This window comes from Homarus americanus, unplaced genomic scaffold (assembly GCF_018991925.1).
Source record: "Homarus americanus isolate GMGI-L3 unplaced genomic scaffold, GMGI_Hamer_2.0 scaffold16889, whole genome shotgun sequence".
Lineage (NCBI taxonomy): Eukaryota > Metazoa > Arthropoda > Malacostraca > Decapoda > Nephropidae > Homarus > Homarus americanus.
The window spans coordinates 212501-232500 of NW_024725586.1; the positions used below are offsets into that span (position 1 = coordinate 212501).

Genomic DNA, 20000 nt, shown 5'->3' on the forward strand with positions numbered 1-20000 from the left:
CTCTCTCTCTCTCTCTCTCTCTCTCTCTCTCTCTCTCTCTCTCTCTCTCTCTCGTATCTAAATCTATACTTATATTATATTTTTTCAAAGTATTTTTTAAATCAGTTGAAAAGTCACCTTGATGATACCAGACACACCTAACCTAACGTAATCCTAACCTAACCTAACCTAACGTAATCCTAACCTAACATAACGTAATCCTAACCTAACATAACGTAATCCTAGCCTAATCCTAACCTAACATAACGTAATCCTAACCTAACCCAACATAAACCTAACCTTATATCTCAACCTGACAGCTATTCGTGGGGAAACTTTGAAAACCTGAACTTGCTGGCAGTGATATTTTTACAATGAAACTTTCTGACTGAAAAAAATATAAACTTGTAGAGAAATTCGTGACTTATCTCACTGAATGTGTGGATGAATGAATGTGTGGATGTATGAATGTGTGTAATGTATGTATGAATGTGTGTATGTGTATATGGGAATGTGTATGTATGAATGCGTTTATGTGTATGAATGTATGCGTATTTGTATGACTGTGAATGTGTGTATGTGTTTGAGTGGAGGCATGTACAGGTATGTGTGAATGTGTGTATGTATGAATGTGTGAGCGTATGGGTGAATGTATGTGTGTACTGTATGTGTGTGTGTGTTTGTTTTATTCCCTGGTGTATTGTGGTGGTACAGACAGGGGCGGGAGCAGGCTGTGATAATCTCCTTGTGTTTTGAATAGAACTTCTGACCTGAACAACACCATACACACACAACTCAGAGCGCTAAGCTTTTAAGCTCAGTGTGGCGGCTGCTGGAAGCTTGGCAATTTCCTAGTGCTCTTGGTCGGTTAGTTAGTTATTTGTTTAGGATTTCTAGTATACAATTGGTAGTTTATATCAGGCTAACTGACCTGTCCTAACCTAATTTAACCTAACCTATTCCAGCTTAACCCATCCCTTCCTAACCTAACCTAACCTAACCTAACCTAACCTCACCAACATCTAAAAGGGTGTGATTCTTTTCCATTTTCTTTCTATTCTATTTTCGTTTCACACAAAAATGTGGGATGATATAAAAAAAACTAATCCTTTATCCATTTTTTTCTATTTACTTTTGTTCTATTAATATTTTTTTTCTTCTCCTTTGTTTTGTTTTTCACTTTTGCTTTACTTGTTATTTTCTATTTTTTCCCCAAAGCCAAAAATAATAATTAATGCGATTTAATTTATCTGTCAATATTTTTTCTTTTATTTCCTATTTATATGTTTATTTCTATTTCATTTATCATTTGGTTTCCTTTCATTATTTATTCTATTTATTTCTCTCACTTGAAAGATAAAAAAAATAAACTTTCGATGCTCAATAATACCAGATATAAGTTTGTTTACCTTCTGTGTGAGACATGCAGGAACAAAACGGGGAATACACTTTTTAAATCTCTCCTGTACGTAATCTAAAACACACATCACCTAACATACAGACGTACACACACACACAAGGCTATTAACTATCTAATAAGCTGGTTGAGTTGTAATGATAGGGAAAGATCTATGAAAATGACTCTTAAGTGATGATTTTAATTCCATTATAATTCTCACTGTACCCGAAGTTTTCCCGCGCAAAATTTCCCTAGTTTTCCCGCGTAAAAATCCAATCACAATACCCTAGGCTGTGATGTTTATAGACATATTCCGGGGTCGGTTAGTATACATTTTCAACCTGTGATTAAAATAAGGCCTTCACTCTAATCACCTCGTTCAGTAATAAAGTCGTTTGAATCGCTTTAGCTCATCCAGAACATAATCTAGATTAGTCTGAATTGTTTTGCATTTAGTAATTAATCTTACTTAACACTAGATTAAATATAAAAAAATAAATAGGACTGCTGGATTATTTTTTACATGAATTTTTCCCGACTAATGTTCCTTTAATCAGACATATAATATTTACGGTGGCGTAGTGGTTATAACAGTGATTTAACAACCTAGGTAATTCTAGTTCGAACCCTTAATTATAACTTAAACATTAAATAACTTAATAATTAACGAAAATACAGGTAGTTAATCAATAAAATAGGATAATGTAATAAAAAATATATATTAAAAATTGGAATATATGTCTTAGGGTTGGCGACCACGGCCCACTCACAGTCCTTATTTACAAGACGTCTTTACCAACCCTCCCAAAATTTTGTCTCTCTGGAAACACTAAAACTTATAATCTTATTCATTCATCAAACTCTACGTCTCTCCTTCCCTCACTTCTACCCATTAATATCCCTATTTTTCCCTCACCTCCCCCCCCCCCTATTTACCTCAATTACCTCATTTTCCTGAGTTTATTTGTTTTGGTTATTTCTCTCACTGCCGTAGCCAATCATAGTCTTTGTTTTTGTTTGTTTGTTTAAGGTGTTTTTGCTGTCTCCTGTGTGGTCACATCTCAAAGGCCTTTAACCTCTTCCATATAACAACCACTGAGGTAGTTAAGAACGTTGTTACACTTACCATAGCAGTTAGGGAGACTAATTTACACTCACCACAAATTTAGGGAAGACAATTTACACCCACCAGAGTTATTAGAGAGAGCAATTAACACTCACCATAGCAATTAACCCCAGCAATTAGAGACAGAGCAATTAATACACTCACCGGAATAGTTAGAGAAGTAGTTAGTGTGAATACAAACTGGGAACCGGCCCTTCCACTTGGCGTTGGTACAGGTAAGGTCAGAGTCACCCAGTAACTTGTATTTACCGGGACGTTCACACCTGCCCGAGATCACTGACCCGTGTGGAAACTCAAGCTCGGGCGATGGCTGAGGGAAGAACAAGATAAATACGGGTTAATAGCAGGTTAATATACGGGTTAATAGCAGGTTAATATACGGGTTACTAGCAGGTTGATAAACGAGGGTTAATAGGAGGTAAACATACTGATTATTAGGTTAGGTGTAGTTAGGTCAGGTCAGGTCAGGTCAGGTCAGGTTAGTGTAGTTAGGCTGTACCAGGTTAGTGTAGTATAGGTCAGGTCAGGTGTAGTTAGGTCAGGTCAGGTGTAGTTAGGGTCAGGGTGTAGTTAGGCTCAGGTTAGTGTAGTTAGGTCAGGTCAGGTCAGGTTATAACATATGTCTTAATGCCACTTGTCACTTACCTGTCAAACACCACAATCGTTTCCTTCATTTACCTTCTCTTCTTCAGGATTATTTTGCTTTTTATTTTACGAATTAGGCCACTAACATAACCTAACCTAACCTAAATAAACCAAACCTAACCTAACCGAAATAGATCTAACCTAATCTAACCTAACCTAACCAAACTTAACCTAACTTAACTAAACCTAACTAAACCAAACCAAACCAAACCTAACCCATCATCCACTCACACTCATCCATCACCACCAGCCAGCAGCCACCACAACACATGTTTTCAGCCACTCATCCGGATACAACACATTCTCCAGGAGTTGAATGGGATTTTCTGAGAATCCTTGATTGTCTGGTAGCGGTGGTCCGTGTAATAGCCTCCACGCCGGCCAGGTCTGGAGAAGTGGGGGGTGAGTGTGGTGAAGTGTGAATAAGTATGTGAGGGTGGAGGGGGAGGAAGTGTGTGGGGGAGGGGGAGGAAGTGTGGGGGAGGGGAAGGAAGTGTGTGGGGGAGGGGGAGGAAGTGTGTGGGGGGGAAGGAGGTGTGTAGTGAAGCGTTAAGAAACATATAGTGAAGTGTACAATATCTATATATATATATAAAACTTGCGTGAATGTCTAAAAGTTCACTGACATGTCTTTTAAACTTTCGTCGGAGTCTCTTAAAATGTGCTGGATGAAGTTTAAACAAGTGTACAGGAAAATGCACATAAAAGGCCCAAAGTGTGTAGCAAAACCTCGGAATAGTGTACAATGAAGCTTTAAATTCTCTCTTAAAAGTGTTTGGTAAAGTCTCTAACAGCGGAAAGTGTTTAAAAGTGTATGGTAAAATCTCTAAAAGTGGCAGAAAATTCCTAAAAAAAGTATTTGGTAAAGTCTCTGAAAGTGGCGGAAAAAAAAAAGCGCGGGAATATGAAGTTGCAGCTGACACAGTTAATTGTAAACTCTGATACTTTAATTAACTGTGGTGATACTTAACGTTTGTATACCGTGTAAACTATAACGAAATAATACGTAGTCACTAGTTCTTAGCGCGTAAAGTTTGCCATCCGTGAGGTTAAAATTTGCCAAAGTTTACTGAAAAGCTCGACAAGGCGGTAAAAGTTTAGGACCATCGTCTGACGTTGTTTGTGTTGGATCTTACGGTCATATTTACACATTTTGAGGAAGTTTTTTCCGCCAAGTTAATGACACAACGAGATACAGGTTAGGTTAAAAAGTTTAATTTACAGGTTAGGTCAAAAAGTTTATTTACAGGTTATGCTATATTTTTTAATTTTAACTTTGACTTCACGGTAAAAACACTAAAATACATAATGAAATAGAGTCAATTTTATTATAAAGTGACGAATCATCTTAGCTATATAAATACCTCATAAACCCAACCATGATATAAAATTATTCTCTTTTATACAACACGTAAATACCTTCTCAATCAAAACATCAATAAACAGATGAACTACAGAACTATTTATTGTTTCAAGAATTAAATCAACACACCAAAAAGATGAACTTGTGAGATATTAAGGAACTAAAGAGATTATATGAGGCGAGGGAGTTATTAAGAGATAAATAAAGAAATATATATATAGAGAGAGAAGAGGAGGTATATAGGGTAATAAAGGAGATATATGGTATAATATAGGAGATAACGTAATTTATGAACCAGTGGTAGACGCGGCATATTCAAGGAGCTAGGGTGAACCGTAGCTAGGGTGAACCGTAACTAGGGTGAACCGTAGCTAGGGTGAACCGTAGCTAGGGTGAACCGTAGCTAGGGTGAACCGTAGCTAGGGTGAACCGTAACTAGGGTGAACCGTAGCTAGGGTGAACCGTAGCTAGGGTGAACCGTGCTAGGAAGAACCGTAGCTAGGAAGAATCAGAAGCATGAGAATCACGGTCAGGGAGGAACCAGAACTAGGAGAACCATAGCTAGGAGAACCGTAGTCAGGTAGAACCAGAACTAAGGAGAACCACAGTCAGAGAACCACAACCAGGGAGAAAAAATCAGGGAGAACCACAGTCAGGGAGAACCAGAACCAGGAGAACCACGGTCAGGGAGAACCAGAACCAGGGAGAACCACAGTCAGGGAGAAGATGAACGAGGGAGAACCAAGAACCGGTGGATGAGTGTCAGGCTGTCAGATATCAGAACCAAACTCACGACTCTGAGAAGTTGTTGACAAAGTGAAACAACTTAGGTGAGATATATCGAACTTGGTGCTTTATCATATCTGTCTGTCTCTCTCTGTCTGTCTGCCTGTCTGCCTGTCTGTCTGTCTCTGTCTCTCTCTCTTTCTCTCTATGTATCTATCTTCTCTATTATATACTGTATGTAATAAACCATACACAAAAATATAACAACAACAACAACAACAATAAATAAAAATAATAATAATAATAATAATAATAATAATAATAATACTATCACTACTACTACCATTTATAACAAACAAATAAGTCTTTTTCATTCAAATAGTTGAACATTTAAACCTCGAACACAATATATTTCTTCCTACTACGAGACCAAAATATATCTCTTTTGGCAGGAGGAAAAAAAATGGAACATATATATATACACTTTCTATAATATCATCTCTGTTAAATTGTCTTCTATTCGCGCCAACCTTCCCTGTCTAGGAAACGACACACATATTCACATTTACCGTCGAAAATCTGATTTGTTCCTCAGCCACAAACGGAGATCTCCCGCCGCATCTTGTGTGAGTTGGTCGGTGGAGGGGGTGAGGGAAGGAAGGGAGGGGGGAGGGAGGGAAGGGGTGAGGGAGGGAAGGGGTGGAGGAGGGGAAGGGGTGAGGGAGGGAAGGGGGGTGAGGAGGGGAAGGGGGTGAGGGAGGGAAGGGGGGGAGGGAGGGAAGGGTGAGGAGGGAAAGGGGTGAGGGAGGGGAAAGGGTGAGGGAGGGGAAAGGGGGTGAGGGAGGGGAAGGGGGTGAGGAGGAAGGGGGGTGAGGGAGGGGAAGGGGTGAGGAGGGGGGAGGGAGGGAAGGGGGTAAAGTGATGTTACAATGTTACCGCAGTGGACATAACTGACGGTCACTGCACCACACACTCCACTTTTTCCCTAATGTGACAGGAACTAACTCTTACGAAATGAGAGAGAAAAAGAGAGAAGAGAGAGAGAGAGAGAGAGAGAGAGAGAGAGAGAGAGAGAAGATGGCATGGGATATTGTATTCTAGCGTGTGTGTTAAATCTCTCTCAGTCTCTATTTATCTCCCTAATTTGTCTCATTTCACACTATTACTGAGACAAGTTTGGTGTCTAAGAATGTATGTTATCTTCCAGGTGTTCATCAGGTAAGGATAGACAGTCTTCCTTCTCACCTCATTAACAAACCTAGTAGTAGTAGTAGTAGTAGTAGAAAAAGTACTGAGGCTCCTCCACTACTCAGTACCGTATCGTGTCAACTTCAGGTGAGGACAACCTTAGGATCTAATGAACCTATAGTGTACAGGTGACTTGAGGCCTCAGGTAAGTTAATTAGTCTAACGGGTCAGGTAGGAAAAATAGGGAGGAGGTAAAGGTCACGAAGTTCTGCAAATTTGAATACTGTTGGAACTACAAAGGTAACGTAAAGTAAAGGTAAGAGTAAGGTTAAAATAAGGTAAGGTAAAGGTAAATGGAAGTAAGGTAAAGAAAGGTAAGTAAAAAAAGGGAGTTAGGTAAGGTAAAATGAGTTAGGTAAAAGAGTAAAAGGTAAGGTAAAGGTAAGGTTAGGTAAGGTAAGGTAAGATAAAGGTAAAGTATAAGTAAAGTAAGGTTAGGTTAGAGTAAGGTTAGGTAAGGATTAGGTTAGGTTAGGTAAGGTAAAAGGTAAGGTAAGGAAAGGTAAGGTAAAATAGGTAAGGTAAGGTTAGAGTGGATTAGGTAAGGTAAGGTAAGGTAAGGTAAGGTTAGGTAAGGTAAAGGTAAGAAGGTATTGGAGTAAGGTAAAGGTAAAAAGGTAAAAGGTAAGGTAAGGTAAGTAAAGGTAAGGTAAAGGTAAGGTAAGGTAAGGTAAAATGGAAGTAAGAGTTAGGTAAAGAGTAAGAGTAAATGAGTTAAATGAGTAAGATGAAATATAAATAATATTAAGGCAAGATTAAGCAAATAAAAAAATGAATTAGGGTAAAATGTAAGAAATAAAGTAAAATGGAAATTAAATAAAGTAAAAATGAAGTTAAGTAAAAAAGTAAAAGTAAAGTAAAGTAAATAAAAATAAAATGAATTAAGTAAAAAAAGTAAAAATGAAATTAGAATTAAGTAAAGTAAATGAAGTAAAATGAAATAAGAATTAAATTAAGTAAAATAAGTAAGTAAATAGAATTAAGTTAAGTTAAATTAAATAAAATAAAATAAAATTAGGTAAAATTAAATAAAAAGGTAAGGTAAGGTTAGGTTAGGTTGGAGGTTAGGTGATGGGTAAGGTAAGGTTAGGTGGAGTAAGGTAAAAGGTAAGAAAAGGTAAGGTAAGGTTAGGTAAGGTAAGTGGAGTTAGGTTAGGTAAGGTAAGGTAAGGTAAGGTAAGGTTAGGTTAGGTAAGGTGAGTTAGTTAAAAGTTAAGGTAAGGTTAGGTAAGGTAAGGTAGGTAAGGTAAAGGTGGGTTAGGTTAGAGTTACCTCACTAGAATAACAACAGTAAGCTCATCTCTCAACGCCCTCTGTCGGTCTGTTAGAACCACTAATCTTCTTATACCAATATATTGTTGTGAGCGGAAATGAGTGAGTCTCTTATGTGTGGCTGTTGACGGAAATGAGTGAGTCTCTTATAGTGGCTGTTGACGGAAATGAATGAGTCTTATGTGTGGCTGTTGACGGAAATGAGTGAGTCTCTTATGTGGCTGTTGACGGAAATGAGTGAGTCTCTTATGTGTGGCTGTTGGAGAAATAGAAGTGAGTCTTATGTGTGGCTGTTGACGGAAATGAGTGAGTCTTATGTGTGGCTGTTGACGGAAATGAGTGAGTCTTATGTGTGGCTGTTGACGGAAATGAGTGAGTCTTATGTGTGTGTGACGAAATAGGCGAGTCTCTTATGTGTGGCTGTTGACGGAAATGGTGAGTCTCTTTATGTGTGGCTGTGGCAGAAATGAGTGAGTCTTATATGTGGCTGTTGACGGAAATGAGTGAGTCTTATGTGTGGCTGTTGGAGAAATGAGTGAGAGTGTGAAATATACTGTACCTTAGTCAATATCTCTCCCTCTTTCTCCTCTCCTCCCCACCTCCCCACCCCCTCTGCCAGAATAGACTAGTTTAATCTTCAAGTCTCTGCTGCCTCACTTTGACTTTCAACACTTCACTTGGATTTCAGTGTTATTGCCTCCCTTTTATTCCCCTTACGAGGTTTATTCTCCTTTAGTATCTGTCTGTCTGTCTGTCTGTCTTGTCATTGATATTCTAGGCCCAGAGAGAGAGAGAGAGAGAGAGAGAGAGAGAGAGAGAGAGACTCCTCCGGCATCAATACAACTCTCACATATTTTCTCTCTCCTCTTCACTAAGCTGAATCGTCAGTAAATCTTACACACACACACACACACACACACACAAAAACACACACACACACACACACACACACACACACACACACACACACACACTAGATATTTTTTATTATATTTAGATAACGCCTTTACTCTAACACAAACAACAAAATAAAAACGCTTCTATTGTACCATAAAGACATAAACAACGCTTCTATTGTACCATAAACACGCCCTGGGCACCCTCAGTCCACCCAGCTGTGAATATGTACCGATACCTAACATTACAATTGGGGTCGAGTGAAGTACCACTTACATTAGTCCTTTTGTAACTAGAAATGGCTTAGTTTACAGTATACTATATCCACACTGCACCTAATCTAAACTAACCTAAACAAACTTAACCTAACCAAAACAACCAACCTAACCAACAACCACAACATTTGGTAATTAATCGTATTGACGTGAGTTATCTGCAAGGCGAATATATCTCTTATGATATATATATATATATATATATATATATATATATATATATATATATATGCATATACTTAAGGGTGTTTTTACTTTGGAAGGAGAAAATAAGCACCGCCCACATTCTTACGTGTGAGGTTGTGATTGGCTGACGTGAGTGTTCATTAGAGTGAAGTTCGGGGCGCTAGTTAACAGCTCTTTAGTACGTATTTTAATATTGTACTGTATTTGTCTCCCATTAATGACGAGACAGTGAGAGTTATAGAGAGATGGTGAGAGACAAAGAGACAGTCAAAGAGGTGTGACAGACAGACAGATTGTGAAGCAGACAGACAGACAGACGGAGAGACAGGAAGACAGAGAGACAGACAGACAAGGAAGACTTCATCGCTCCAGTACTGTACATTAAGACAATACCTCACTGCCTCTTGGATGTAGGAGCCAAATTTATCTGCTAAAGAAGTGTTCACATCAGTGCTGTAGCGATTTATGGGGCTATAACTCTATCCCTGCCTTCCTGCCACACCTGAGAAGAGGGTGTGGTAGGGGTGGTGGTAGGGGGTGGTGGTAGGGGGTGGTGGTAGGGGGGTGAAAGAGGTGTGGTGGGGGTGTGGTAAGTGTGGTGGGGTGAAGAGGGTGTGGTGGGGGTGTGGTAGGGTGGGGTGAGGGGTGGAAGAGGGGTGTGGTGGGGGGTGTGGTAGGGGGGTGAAGAGGGTGTGGTGGGGGTGTGGTAGGGGTGGTAAGGGGTGAAGGGTGTGATGGGGGTGTGGTAGGGGTGGTGGTGGGGGTGAAGAGGGTGTGGTGGGATGGTGTTGAGGGGTGAAGAGGGTGGTGGTGGGGGTGGTAGGGATGGTGAAGAGGGTGTGTGGTAGGGGGTGAAGAGGGTGTGGTGGGGGGTGTGGTAGGGGTGGTGGTGGGGGTGAGAGGGGTGTGGTGGGGGTGTGGTAGGGTTGGTGGTAGGGGGGTGAAGAAGTGGGGAGGGGTGTGGTAGGGTGGTGGGGGGTGGAAGAGGGTGTGGTGGGGTGTGTGGTGGGGGTGTGGTGTGAGGGGGTGAAGAGGGTGTGGTGGGGGGTGTGGTGGGGTGGTGGTAGGGGTGAAGAGGGGTGTGGTGGGGGGTGTGGTAGGGGTGGTGGTGGGGGGGGTGAAAGGGTGTGGTGGGTGGTGAGGGGTGGTGGTGGGGGTGAAGAGGGTGTGGTGGGGGTGTGGTGGGGGGGGTGAAGAGTGTGGTGGGGGTGTGGTGGGGAGTGAAGGGTGTGGTGGGGGTGTGGTAGGGGGTGAAGAGGGGTGTGGTGGGGGTGTGGTGGGGATGGTGGTGGGGTGAAAGGGTAGGAGGTGTGGTGGGGTGGTGGTAGGGAGTGAAGGGTGTGGTGGGGGTGTGGTGGGGGTGAAGAGGGGTGTGGTGGGGGTGTGGTGGGGGTGAAAGGGGTGTGGTGAGGTGTGGTGGGTGGGGTGGGTGTGGTGGGGGGAAGAGGTGGGTGGTAGGGATGGTGGTGGGGGGTGAAGGGTGGTGTTGAGGGGTGGAGGTGGTGGTGGGGTGGTATTATTATTATTATTATTATTATTATTAGTAGTAGTAGTAGTAGTAGTAGTAGTAGTAAAGGCAGCAGCAGTAATAATGGTAACACAACTAACAGTAATACACTAAACATTAACTTCCCACTGATATAATAGTATTACCCAGCCATTAATTTCCTGTTTACCTGAATAACCTAATTAAAGCGACAGGTAAACTAAATAAGCCGAGTGTAATTCTGCAACACAAGAATGGTAAACAAAACACTTTTCCTTTATTCATTTTATATTCATCATCTTTATTCATTTCACATCATAAAAAAAATCGATGTAAGATGTTGTATACACCATTTTTTTTAGAATTATTTAGTTTAATGAAAGTATATATACCTGACAGGTGACTTAAATGTTAATGGGGAAATAAAGTAATGAGCCCGAAAAAAAGTATTACAGGTATATATTTTCTTGAATGAAAACTTTGTGATATTTTAAAAAGGTGTGACTAATTATGAGACTCAGGTGAGGTGAGGTGAGGTGTGTTTGTGAGAGAAATTGGTGTTGCTTGACTATACCGAGAACATTTTATATCCCTTTGTGTTTATATATGTAGTGAAGATCTGTAGTCAACTCACCTGTATGCTAATTAACCTATCTACCTGGCGACCTGATTAAACGTGAGAGTTGAAGCGATAGGATAAGTTTTAAGTGTAAGTTTTATATATAGTGATGATCTGTAGTCAACTCACCTGTATGCTAATTAACCTATCTACCTGGCGACTTGATTAAACGTGGGATTTGAAACGATAGAATAAATTTGGAGCATAAGTTTGTGTCATAAGCGAAACATGTGTTGCTACTGGAAGGAATAATAAAAGGCTGGGAAGAAGAACCGTGCCTTGAGGTACTCCGGAATGAACGTGGAGAAATAGATCAACACTAAATAGAATGAAGAAAAATACCACAATAATATAGACTCAGACTCACATTAGCAAGAGAATCCACAGAGAGCCAGAGAGACTCATAACATATCAAAACTTTAAGAAATATCGATAACAATACGATAAGATTCACCACATATTTGATGACACACTCAGGAGTTAAGATAGCGAGAGTGTTAAGATAGCGAGGGTGACAAGATAGCGAGGGTGTCAAGGTAGCGAGGGTGTTAAGATAGCGAGGGTGTCAAGATAGCGAGAGTGTCAAGATAGCGAGGGTGTTAAGATAGCGAGGGTGTTAAGATAGCGAGGGTGTTAAGATAGCGAGAGTGTCAAGATAGCGAGAGTGTCAAGATAGCGAGGGTGTCTTGTGGTGAAATCCTGCAGCACGGAAAAGCTTATATTGGGTGCCACACAAAGATGGTGGTACATTTGCATCATGAGAGAGAGAGAGAGAGAGAGAGAGAGAGAGAGAGAGAGAGAGAGAGAGAGAGAGAGTATATAGAGAGTCAACAGAAGAGAAGAGAATATGGTAGGTGAAAGGTCAAGAGGTCAAGAGGCCAGGAAAATACACTGCAAAACGACCTTACCTCATTACCCCCAACCCTCGGAAAAAAACAACAACTTTTCTTCGACTTTGTTGATAGTGTCGTTGTCATGGTTAGGAGCAGCTGTCTTGTGTAAGTTTCTGGACAACAGTGTGTGTGTGTGTGTGTGTGTGTGTGTGTGTGTGTGTGTGTACAGAGGAAAAGTAGGAATTCCATATGCAAGTAACCATAAAAATAAGTAAATAAATAAAATTAAACTGCTAGACGTCTTTATAGATATTTATAAACAACGTAACAATCCAACCCTTGTGTTACCTAACCTAACCTAAACCAAACCCTAACTCTAAACTAAACCAAACCCAAACTCTAAACTAAACCAAACCCTAACTCTAAACTAAACCAAACCCAAACTCTAAACTAAACCAAACCCTAACTCTAAACTAAACCAAACCCAAACTCTAAACTAAACCAAACCCTAACTCTAACCTAAACCAAACCCTAACTCTAACCTAAACCAAACCCTAACTCTAACCTAAACCAAACCCTAACCTAAACCAAAACCTAACCTACCCAAATCCTCAGATGTACATAAGAATACTCGCGATGGTCCTCAACTTTAAGGTCTATTGAACTGAACTAAATTTGGGAGGTTAAAAAATAAATAATAATAATAAAAAAAAATAAAAAATAAATAAAAAATAGTCGAGGAATTTAATTTGAATGGCTTCCTGTAACACAAAGTTCATTTACTCACGCAATAACTGGGAGAGAGAGAGAGAGAGAGAGAGAGAGAGAGAGAGAGAGAGAGAGAGAGAGAGAGAGAGAGAGAGAGAGAGAGAGAGAGATATTGTAATCTCTATCTATGTGGGAAAGGAGAGATGGGTATTTATTATATAGAACAAGGTCAGAGGTCAAAGGTCAAATGTTCAGAGGTCAAGTGGTCAGAGGTCAAGTGTTCAGAGGTCAAGTGTTGTGTGGAAGAGAGTGAGGGGTGGTGAGGGAGAGTGAGGGGTGGTGAGGGAGAGTGAGAGTGAGGGGTGGTGATGGTGAGGGGAGTGGGGAGTCATGGTGGTCAGATAAACACACAGAGAACACAACCTCTCACACTCCCACTCACATCACACTCAGCCTCTCACCGCCACTCCTGCTCTCCCTCTCAATCCCAGGAACCGCCTTACTTCTCCCTTCCTCTCACCTATTCTCTCTCTCCCTCTCACCACTCCTTTCTCTCCCTCTTCCCTCTCCTCTCAATCTCTCTATGAACCCTCAACCTTACGTTCCTCTCTCTCTCTCTTCCCTCTCTTTCTTCCTCTCCCCACTCTCTTTTTCTCCCATCTTCTCCTTACTTCTTTCACCTTCTCTCTCAGCCCCTCTTACCTTCCCCTCTCACTGCCCACTCCAATATCATGAACCTGGAGATTTGCTGCATGATATTACGGTCAGCTTTGTCGACACACAGGCACTCGACTGAAGCACTAGAGTGAAGCACCAGCCCGGGTGAAGCACTAGAGTGGAGCACCAGCCCGGGTGAAGCACTAGAGTGAAGCACCAACTCGGGTGAAGCATAGAGTGAAACACCAGTCCGGGTGAAGCACTAGACTCAAGCATCAGCAAGAGTAATGAAACACCAAAATGAAGCATTGCGGTGAAACACATGACTGGATCACTCAGATGAACCCAAAAGGAGAACCACCTGTGTAAAGCATCCGAAAAAAAATAAAGAAATGAAGCACTAAAGTGAAACACACAAGAATAAACAACCACACTTAAGCAGCACTGAAGCACCAAAATAAACCACAAGACACCCAATAAAATGAAGCACGGAAGAGAAGCAACCAGAATGAAGCACCCACTTAAGATAATTTCTCCTTTATAATACCACTGTCTAATTTCATCACCACCAATCCAATTTACCTTAAAAAAAAATACCCATCTTGTATAATGAAGAAGAGTATAACAATCCCAAATGCCTTCACTAACTACCCTTAAGTGTTTGTCCCCTGACCATCATTACCGGCAGTTAGGACACTTCCCTTCCCCTCCCCATCTGTACCTCCCTCCTCCCACTTTCCTCACCCCTTCCTACCCCCTACCCTCTCCTCCACCCCCCTCCTACCCCCCTACCCCCTCCCCTCCTCACCTCTGGATAACCGAACATTGACCGAATCTTATAAGGCATCTCTCTGCTTTTATATTCTCAAACATTTATTTATTTTTTTGTTCCTCTTCTTTACAGTTTAATATCTCTCTACAGTGTACACATTGAACGCTGATTGGACGAGGGTGTGAGAAAAATAAAACCCCACACCTTGACGTGATTGGTCGAGAATGGAAAGGATATCGACGTTGATTAGTCCAGAGTTGAAGGGCCTTAGTGATGATTCGTTTGGAACACATGTATACCTGAACGGTGATTGGTTGAGGTCTCTAATACCTCGAAGCTGATTGGACAGTGACGGGGAGAGGCGGTCACTGTATGCCAGGGTCTTGTTGTTGTGCTGTTTATGTGTCACAAGCTTATATACGTGTTGGCAGGGAGCGAATTGATTGATTGATTGATTGATTGATTGATTGATTGATAGATAGATAGATAGATAGATGGATGGGTAGATAGATAGATAGATGGATGGGTAGGTAGATGCATAGATAGATAGGTAGATATATACAGAGGAGAGGGAAAGAGGAGCATGGGGCGTGAGTCAGGAGCATTAGGGAGGTGAGTCAGGAGTGTGAGGGGTGAGTCAGGGGCAGAGGGGTGAATCAAGAGCATAAGGAGTGAGTTAGGAGCATGAGGGGTGAATCAGGAGCATGTGGGATGAATCAGGAGCATGGCGAGTGAGTTAGGAGCATGAGGGGTGAATCAGCAGCATGGGAAGTGAGTTAGGAGCATGAGGGGTGAATCAGGAGCATGAGGGATGAATCAGGAGCATGTGGGATGAATCAGGAGCATGTGGGATGAATCAGGAGCATGGGGAGTGAGTTAGGAGCATGGGGAGTGAGTTAGGAGCGTGAGGAGGGAGGAGGGCACGTATACATAAGTACCATTTGAGGATTATCACCGCTCTTACCGTAGCCAGAAGGAAGATTTGTGACTCTGTGTGTGTGTGTGTGTGTGTGTGTGTGTGTGTGTGTGTGTGTGTGTGTGTGTGTGTCTGTGTGTGTGTGTGTGTGTGTGTTCAAGTCAGCTCATACCTATGTATATACAGTATGTGTACAGTGTCTATCTACTCAAGGTATTATCTCGATACAATAACACAATATCCACACACCCTGCTGGAAGGAAACCTAACCTAACCTATCCTATCCTAACCTAACCTAACCTATCCTAACCTATCTATCCTATCTACCTATCACAACCTATCCTATCCTAACCTAACCTAACCTATCCTATATCCTAACCTAACCTAACCTATCCTATCCTAACCTAACCTAACCTATCCTAACCTATCCTAACCTAACCTATCCTAACCTAATCTATCCTAACCTAATCTATCCTAACCTAATCTATCCTATCCTAACCTAACCTAACCCAATCCCTTCCCAGGTATCGTTAATGTGTGTGAAATAAGTGTGTGTGTGTGCGTGTGCGTGTGTGTGTGTGTGTGTGCGTATGTGTGTGTGTGTGTGTGGGGGGTGGGGGGATTAATCTTCAGTTGATCCCCAAACCTCATCTTTCCTCAAGAACCAATCACATTTAAGAGTATTTAATGCCTTATATAACCCATTGGAGCCTCTATACACACACACACGCTCCACGTATAGACAACGGGGAACAACACACAACATATTTTCCACTTCGCTTTAAATTCCCTGGCGGTTAAAAGGAGGAAAAAGGAAAAAAAAAATTAAATGCAAGAATTCCAACTTAGTTACCCCTTCATCAATTATACAGCACGGCCCCGTTTTCTATGGTGATGAGTTTCCGCTTTCCCCCGCCAGATGATGGAAGGGAAAAAATCCTCAAAAAAGATCCAAGTCTTGTTTGTGATTTTTTCCCTTTTAGGTTATTTCCCCTCATAACTAGGGGGTAAAAGTAGGCATCTTTACACTCAAGTCTATGTGTAATTTTGACGCCATTTTTGTGTGTGTGTTAAACTATTTCTTTCCCTCATCACATTTTAAATTAGGGGAAAAAAGTTAACGTAGGAAAAGGTGGAGAATAATTTCCCACGAGGTGAGGTATTTCCTACAATACACGTTCCTTCCCCCTCACCACAATCAATGCTGATGTATTGTAATTTATCGCATACTGTTATCATTTATAATTGATTGCATTTCATTTTCATACATAATTTATTGTAAAGGGTGTAAATGAAAAGTGGTGGGAGAGGTGGAAGGGGTGGTAGCGGTGGGAGAGGTGGAAGGGGTGGTAGAGGTTGGAGAGGTGGAAGGGGTGGAAGGGGTGGAAGTGGTGGGAGTGGTGGTAGTGGTGGTAGAGGTGGGAGAGGTGAAGGGGTGGGAGTGGGAGAGGTGAAGGGGTAGTGGGGAGAGGTGGGAGAGGTGGAAGGGGTGGTAGGGGTGGTAGTGGTGGGGAGGGGTGGTAGGGGTGGGGAAGGTGGAAGGTGGGAGAGGGAAGGTGGAAGGGTAGGTGGTAGGTGGGTGGAAGGGTGGTGGTGGGGAGTGGTGGTAGAGGGAAGGTGGTAGTGGTGGGAGAGGGAAGGGGTAGTGGTGGTAGAGGTGGAAGGGGTAGAGGTGGGGAAGGGGGTGGTAGTGGTGGGAAGGGGTGGGAGTGGTGGTAGTGGTGGAGAGGTGGAAGGGTGGTGGTAGGGGTGGTAGTGGTGGAAGGGGTGGGAATGGTGGTAGTGGTGAAGGGGTGGTAGTGGTGGAGAGGTGGTGGTAGTGTGGTAGAGGATGGTGATAGTGAAGAAGAAAAAAGAAACAGCAATAATCTTACCAGGACAAGAGAGCCCCCAAAAAGTATCTCTACCGGGGTGAACGATGACTTTCCACAATGAACACTATGACTCCTCTTGTCTCGGTAGGGTTGTCAAAACTTCGTCCATTGTGTCATATTGTTTCGACACAAAATCGTATAGTTACTTTTTTTTTTTGGCGGCGGTGGGGAAAGGGGGAAGGGGGGAAGGGGGAAGGGAAGGGGAAGGGGGGAAGGGGGAAGGGGAAGGGGAATGTTTATCAATAGAGAAAGGTTGATCCTGTTTACATAATACATAAATGATAAATAAAGTTTGATAATAAATACGAAAAAGATCACCTGATGCCACCACCACCCCCTACTAACACCATCTCCTACCACCATCCCTACTACTATCATCTCCTACCACCATCCCGCTACTAACACCATCCCCTACCACCATCTCCCACCACTACAACCATCTCTCCTCCCTCACCACCACCACTACAATCATTCCCTCACCACCACCTCCACCTTCTGTCGGATACAAAATTGCCTCATCCATCCCTGCCCAGTAAACTCCACAGGTGTGTGTGTTGTGTGTGTGTATGTATGTATGTATGTATGTATGTATGTATGTGTATGTATGTATGTATGTATGTATGTACGTTTAGATTCGTTTGGCCAGGAACCTCAACAATTCTTCATACAAACAATAATATAACCTCAAGAAGACTTCAGCACTACTAGTAAACAGACTTCAATAAACACCAATAAACATCAATAAACATCAATAAACACCAATAAACATCAATAAACATCAATAAACACCAATAAACACCAATAAACATCAATAAACACCAATAAACATCAATAAACACCAATAAACATCAATAAACACCAATAAATATCAATAAACATTAATAAACACCAATAAACATCAATAAACATTAATAAACACCAATAAACATTAATAAACATCAATAAACATCAATAAACACCAATAAACATTAATAAACATCCTTACGAACACCAGTTATTAATTACTTCACAAGCAAAAAAAAATTATTCTAACTTTCAATGCCATTAATAATATCACTTAGAGTTCATTGATCAAACACAACCAACAAGTCATTCGTAAGTGTGTGTGTGTGTGTGTGTGTGTGTGTGTGTGTGTGTGTGTGTGTGTGTGTTGGATACATATGTCCGTAATTACCATCATTAATTTTTAAGTTCGACTCAATGATATTACTGTGAATACGTTTATATTATACTGAGAAAATATACATAGATTTGGCTCAGCAGTATAAAGGTTGTATAATTTATATACTTTGAGGAGAGACATTTATTCATATGTGATTAATTCCACCACACACACACACACACACACACACACACACACACACACACACACACACACACACACACACACACACACACACACACTAATATGATCATGTACGAATATTTGTCTCCTGTAGTTAGTGGTATTCAAGCTGGGTCAAAAAATTCATTAGTATCTCGTTAACTATTCATGAAGGACAAACGGATGATGTATGGATGCAGAGGAGGAGAAAGAGGGGAGGAGGGAGGGAGAGATGGAGGGGAGAGGAGGAAGGGGGGAGCTGAAGCAAAGGATAGAAGATATAAAGTGTTAAGAACATGATAAATAAAGAGAAAGAAAATAGAAATAAGGAGAAAGAAAAAACCAAAAAGAAAACAAAGAAATAAACACCCAGTAAATTATAAAAAGTAAAGACACACAAATAAACAAATATATCCCCCCCCCCCACGTCCTCTCGCTCAGGGAACAGCGAAGGTAGACCTGCCTACCTACCTGACGCAGGCCTCCCGTCAGATAAGAGGTTTACTCCACAGCCTCTCCAACCCGCACCTGTGTACCCTGAAGTGGAACTCGAACCTGTGTACCTAGGCAACCTCCCCCCCACACACCACCGACCCTCTCCCCTGGCCCTCCCTCCCTCAACGCCCACTCCGTCTCCTCCACGCCCTCTACGCAAGCCTCGACTCCTCACTGACTCAGCTAGACGTGGGATTGGGTCTTTCCTGTGGTTCTTGGTGGCGGGGAGGCGGACGGTCGGACGAGGTACCCCAGATGCGACAGATATAATGGCGAATCTAGTTTACTTTAGTTTCCCCTGTTTTTATTTATTTATTTTAATTTCTTTAGGTGGATTACTTTTTTGGCTATGGGAGATACTTTGGTAATTGTTTTGTTTCTTTTGTTTTTATTTGTTTTATGAATGTGTGGTTTACCTTCATCATTTATTTACATTTTTAGAGGGATATGTTTATGAATGTGGTTTATATACTATGTAAATCTCTCTCTCTCTCTCTCGCTATATATACTGTATACATTTAATACACATTCATATAAGTATCTGAGGATCAATTCAGAATGACATATTAACACGTTCGGAACATCAAGGTCGAGGTTTCGGACAGTCAGTTTCGAAAAATCCTGTTAAGGTGATTCGAAGTGTAAGGACAATGGAATCGGAATATCGAGTGAAATTAAATTATGATTATCGGAGCGTCAAACTCATGTGTATCGATATATTTTAATCGGAATATCGGATTTGGTAATTTCTGACCATCAGTGAGAAGAATTCGAAATAGCGAGACTGCAATCGGAAATTAATTCAAAATATCAAGATTGTAATAGACGAAAATAAATTGAAATACCAAGAAAATGTAATCGAGGAAAATAATCGGAAATACCTGAGTGAACAATGAAGGTACATACAGTATACAGCACAGAACATATATATTTAATTCAAAGTACCGAGGGGGAGAGGGGGACAGGGGGAGGAAGGTGTGTGAGAGGGAGGGGGGTAATCGATAGTGTCAAGGATGCCGAATTCGCATTAATGGAGGAGGAGGTGTTGGGTTATTGGTGCAGGTGAGGATCAAAGAGGCCCGTTAATGCAGTTCAGTGGTGCACCTCACACACCACCCCCCCTTCTCTCTCCCCTACCCTCTTCTCAAACTCCTCCTTTCCCTCCTCCCCTTTATCCCAGTTCAATGCACTTTATCCACC

At 41.6% G+C, this 20000-nt stretch overlaps 1 protein-coding gene across 3 annotated transcripts in view; it reads right to left on the minus strand.

Moving 5' to 3' along the window:
• Nucleotides 1–20000, minus strand: part of LOC121865245 (locomotion-related protein Hikaru genki-like) — a 132864-nt gene that overhangs the window by 16599 nt on the left and 96265 nt on the right. For all 3 annotated transcript variants that reach the window (XM_042364600.1, XM_042364601.1, XM_042364602.1), the window contains exon 6: nucleotides 2649–2814. In XM_042364600.1, coding sequence (XP_042220534.1) covers nucleotides 2649–2814 — 166 coding nt within the window. The remainder of the gene's footprint in view (nucleotides 1–2648; nucleotides 2815–20000) is intronic.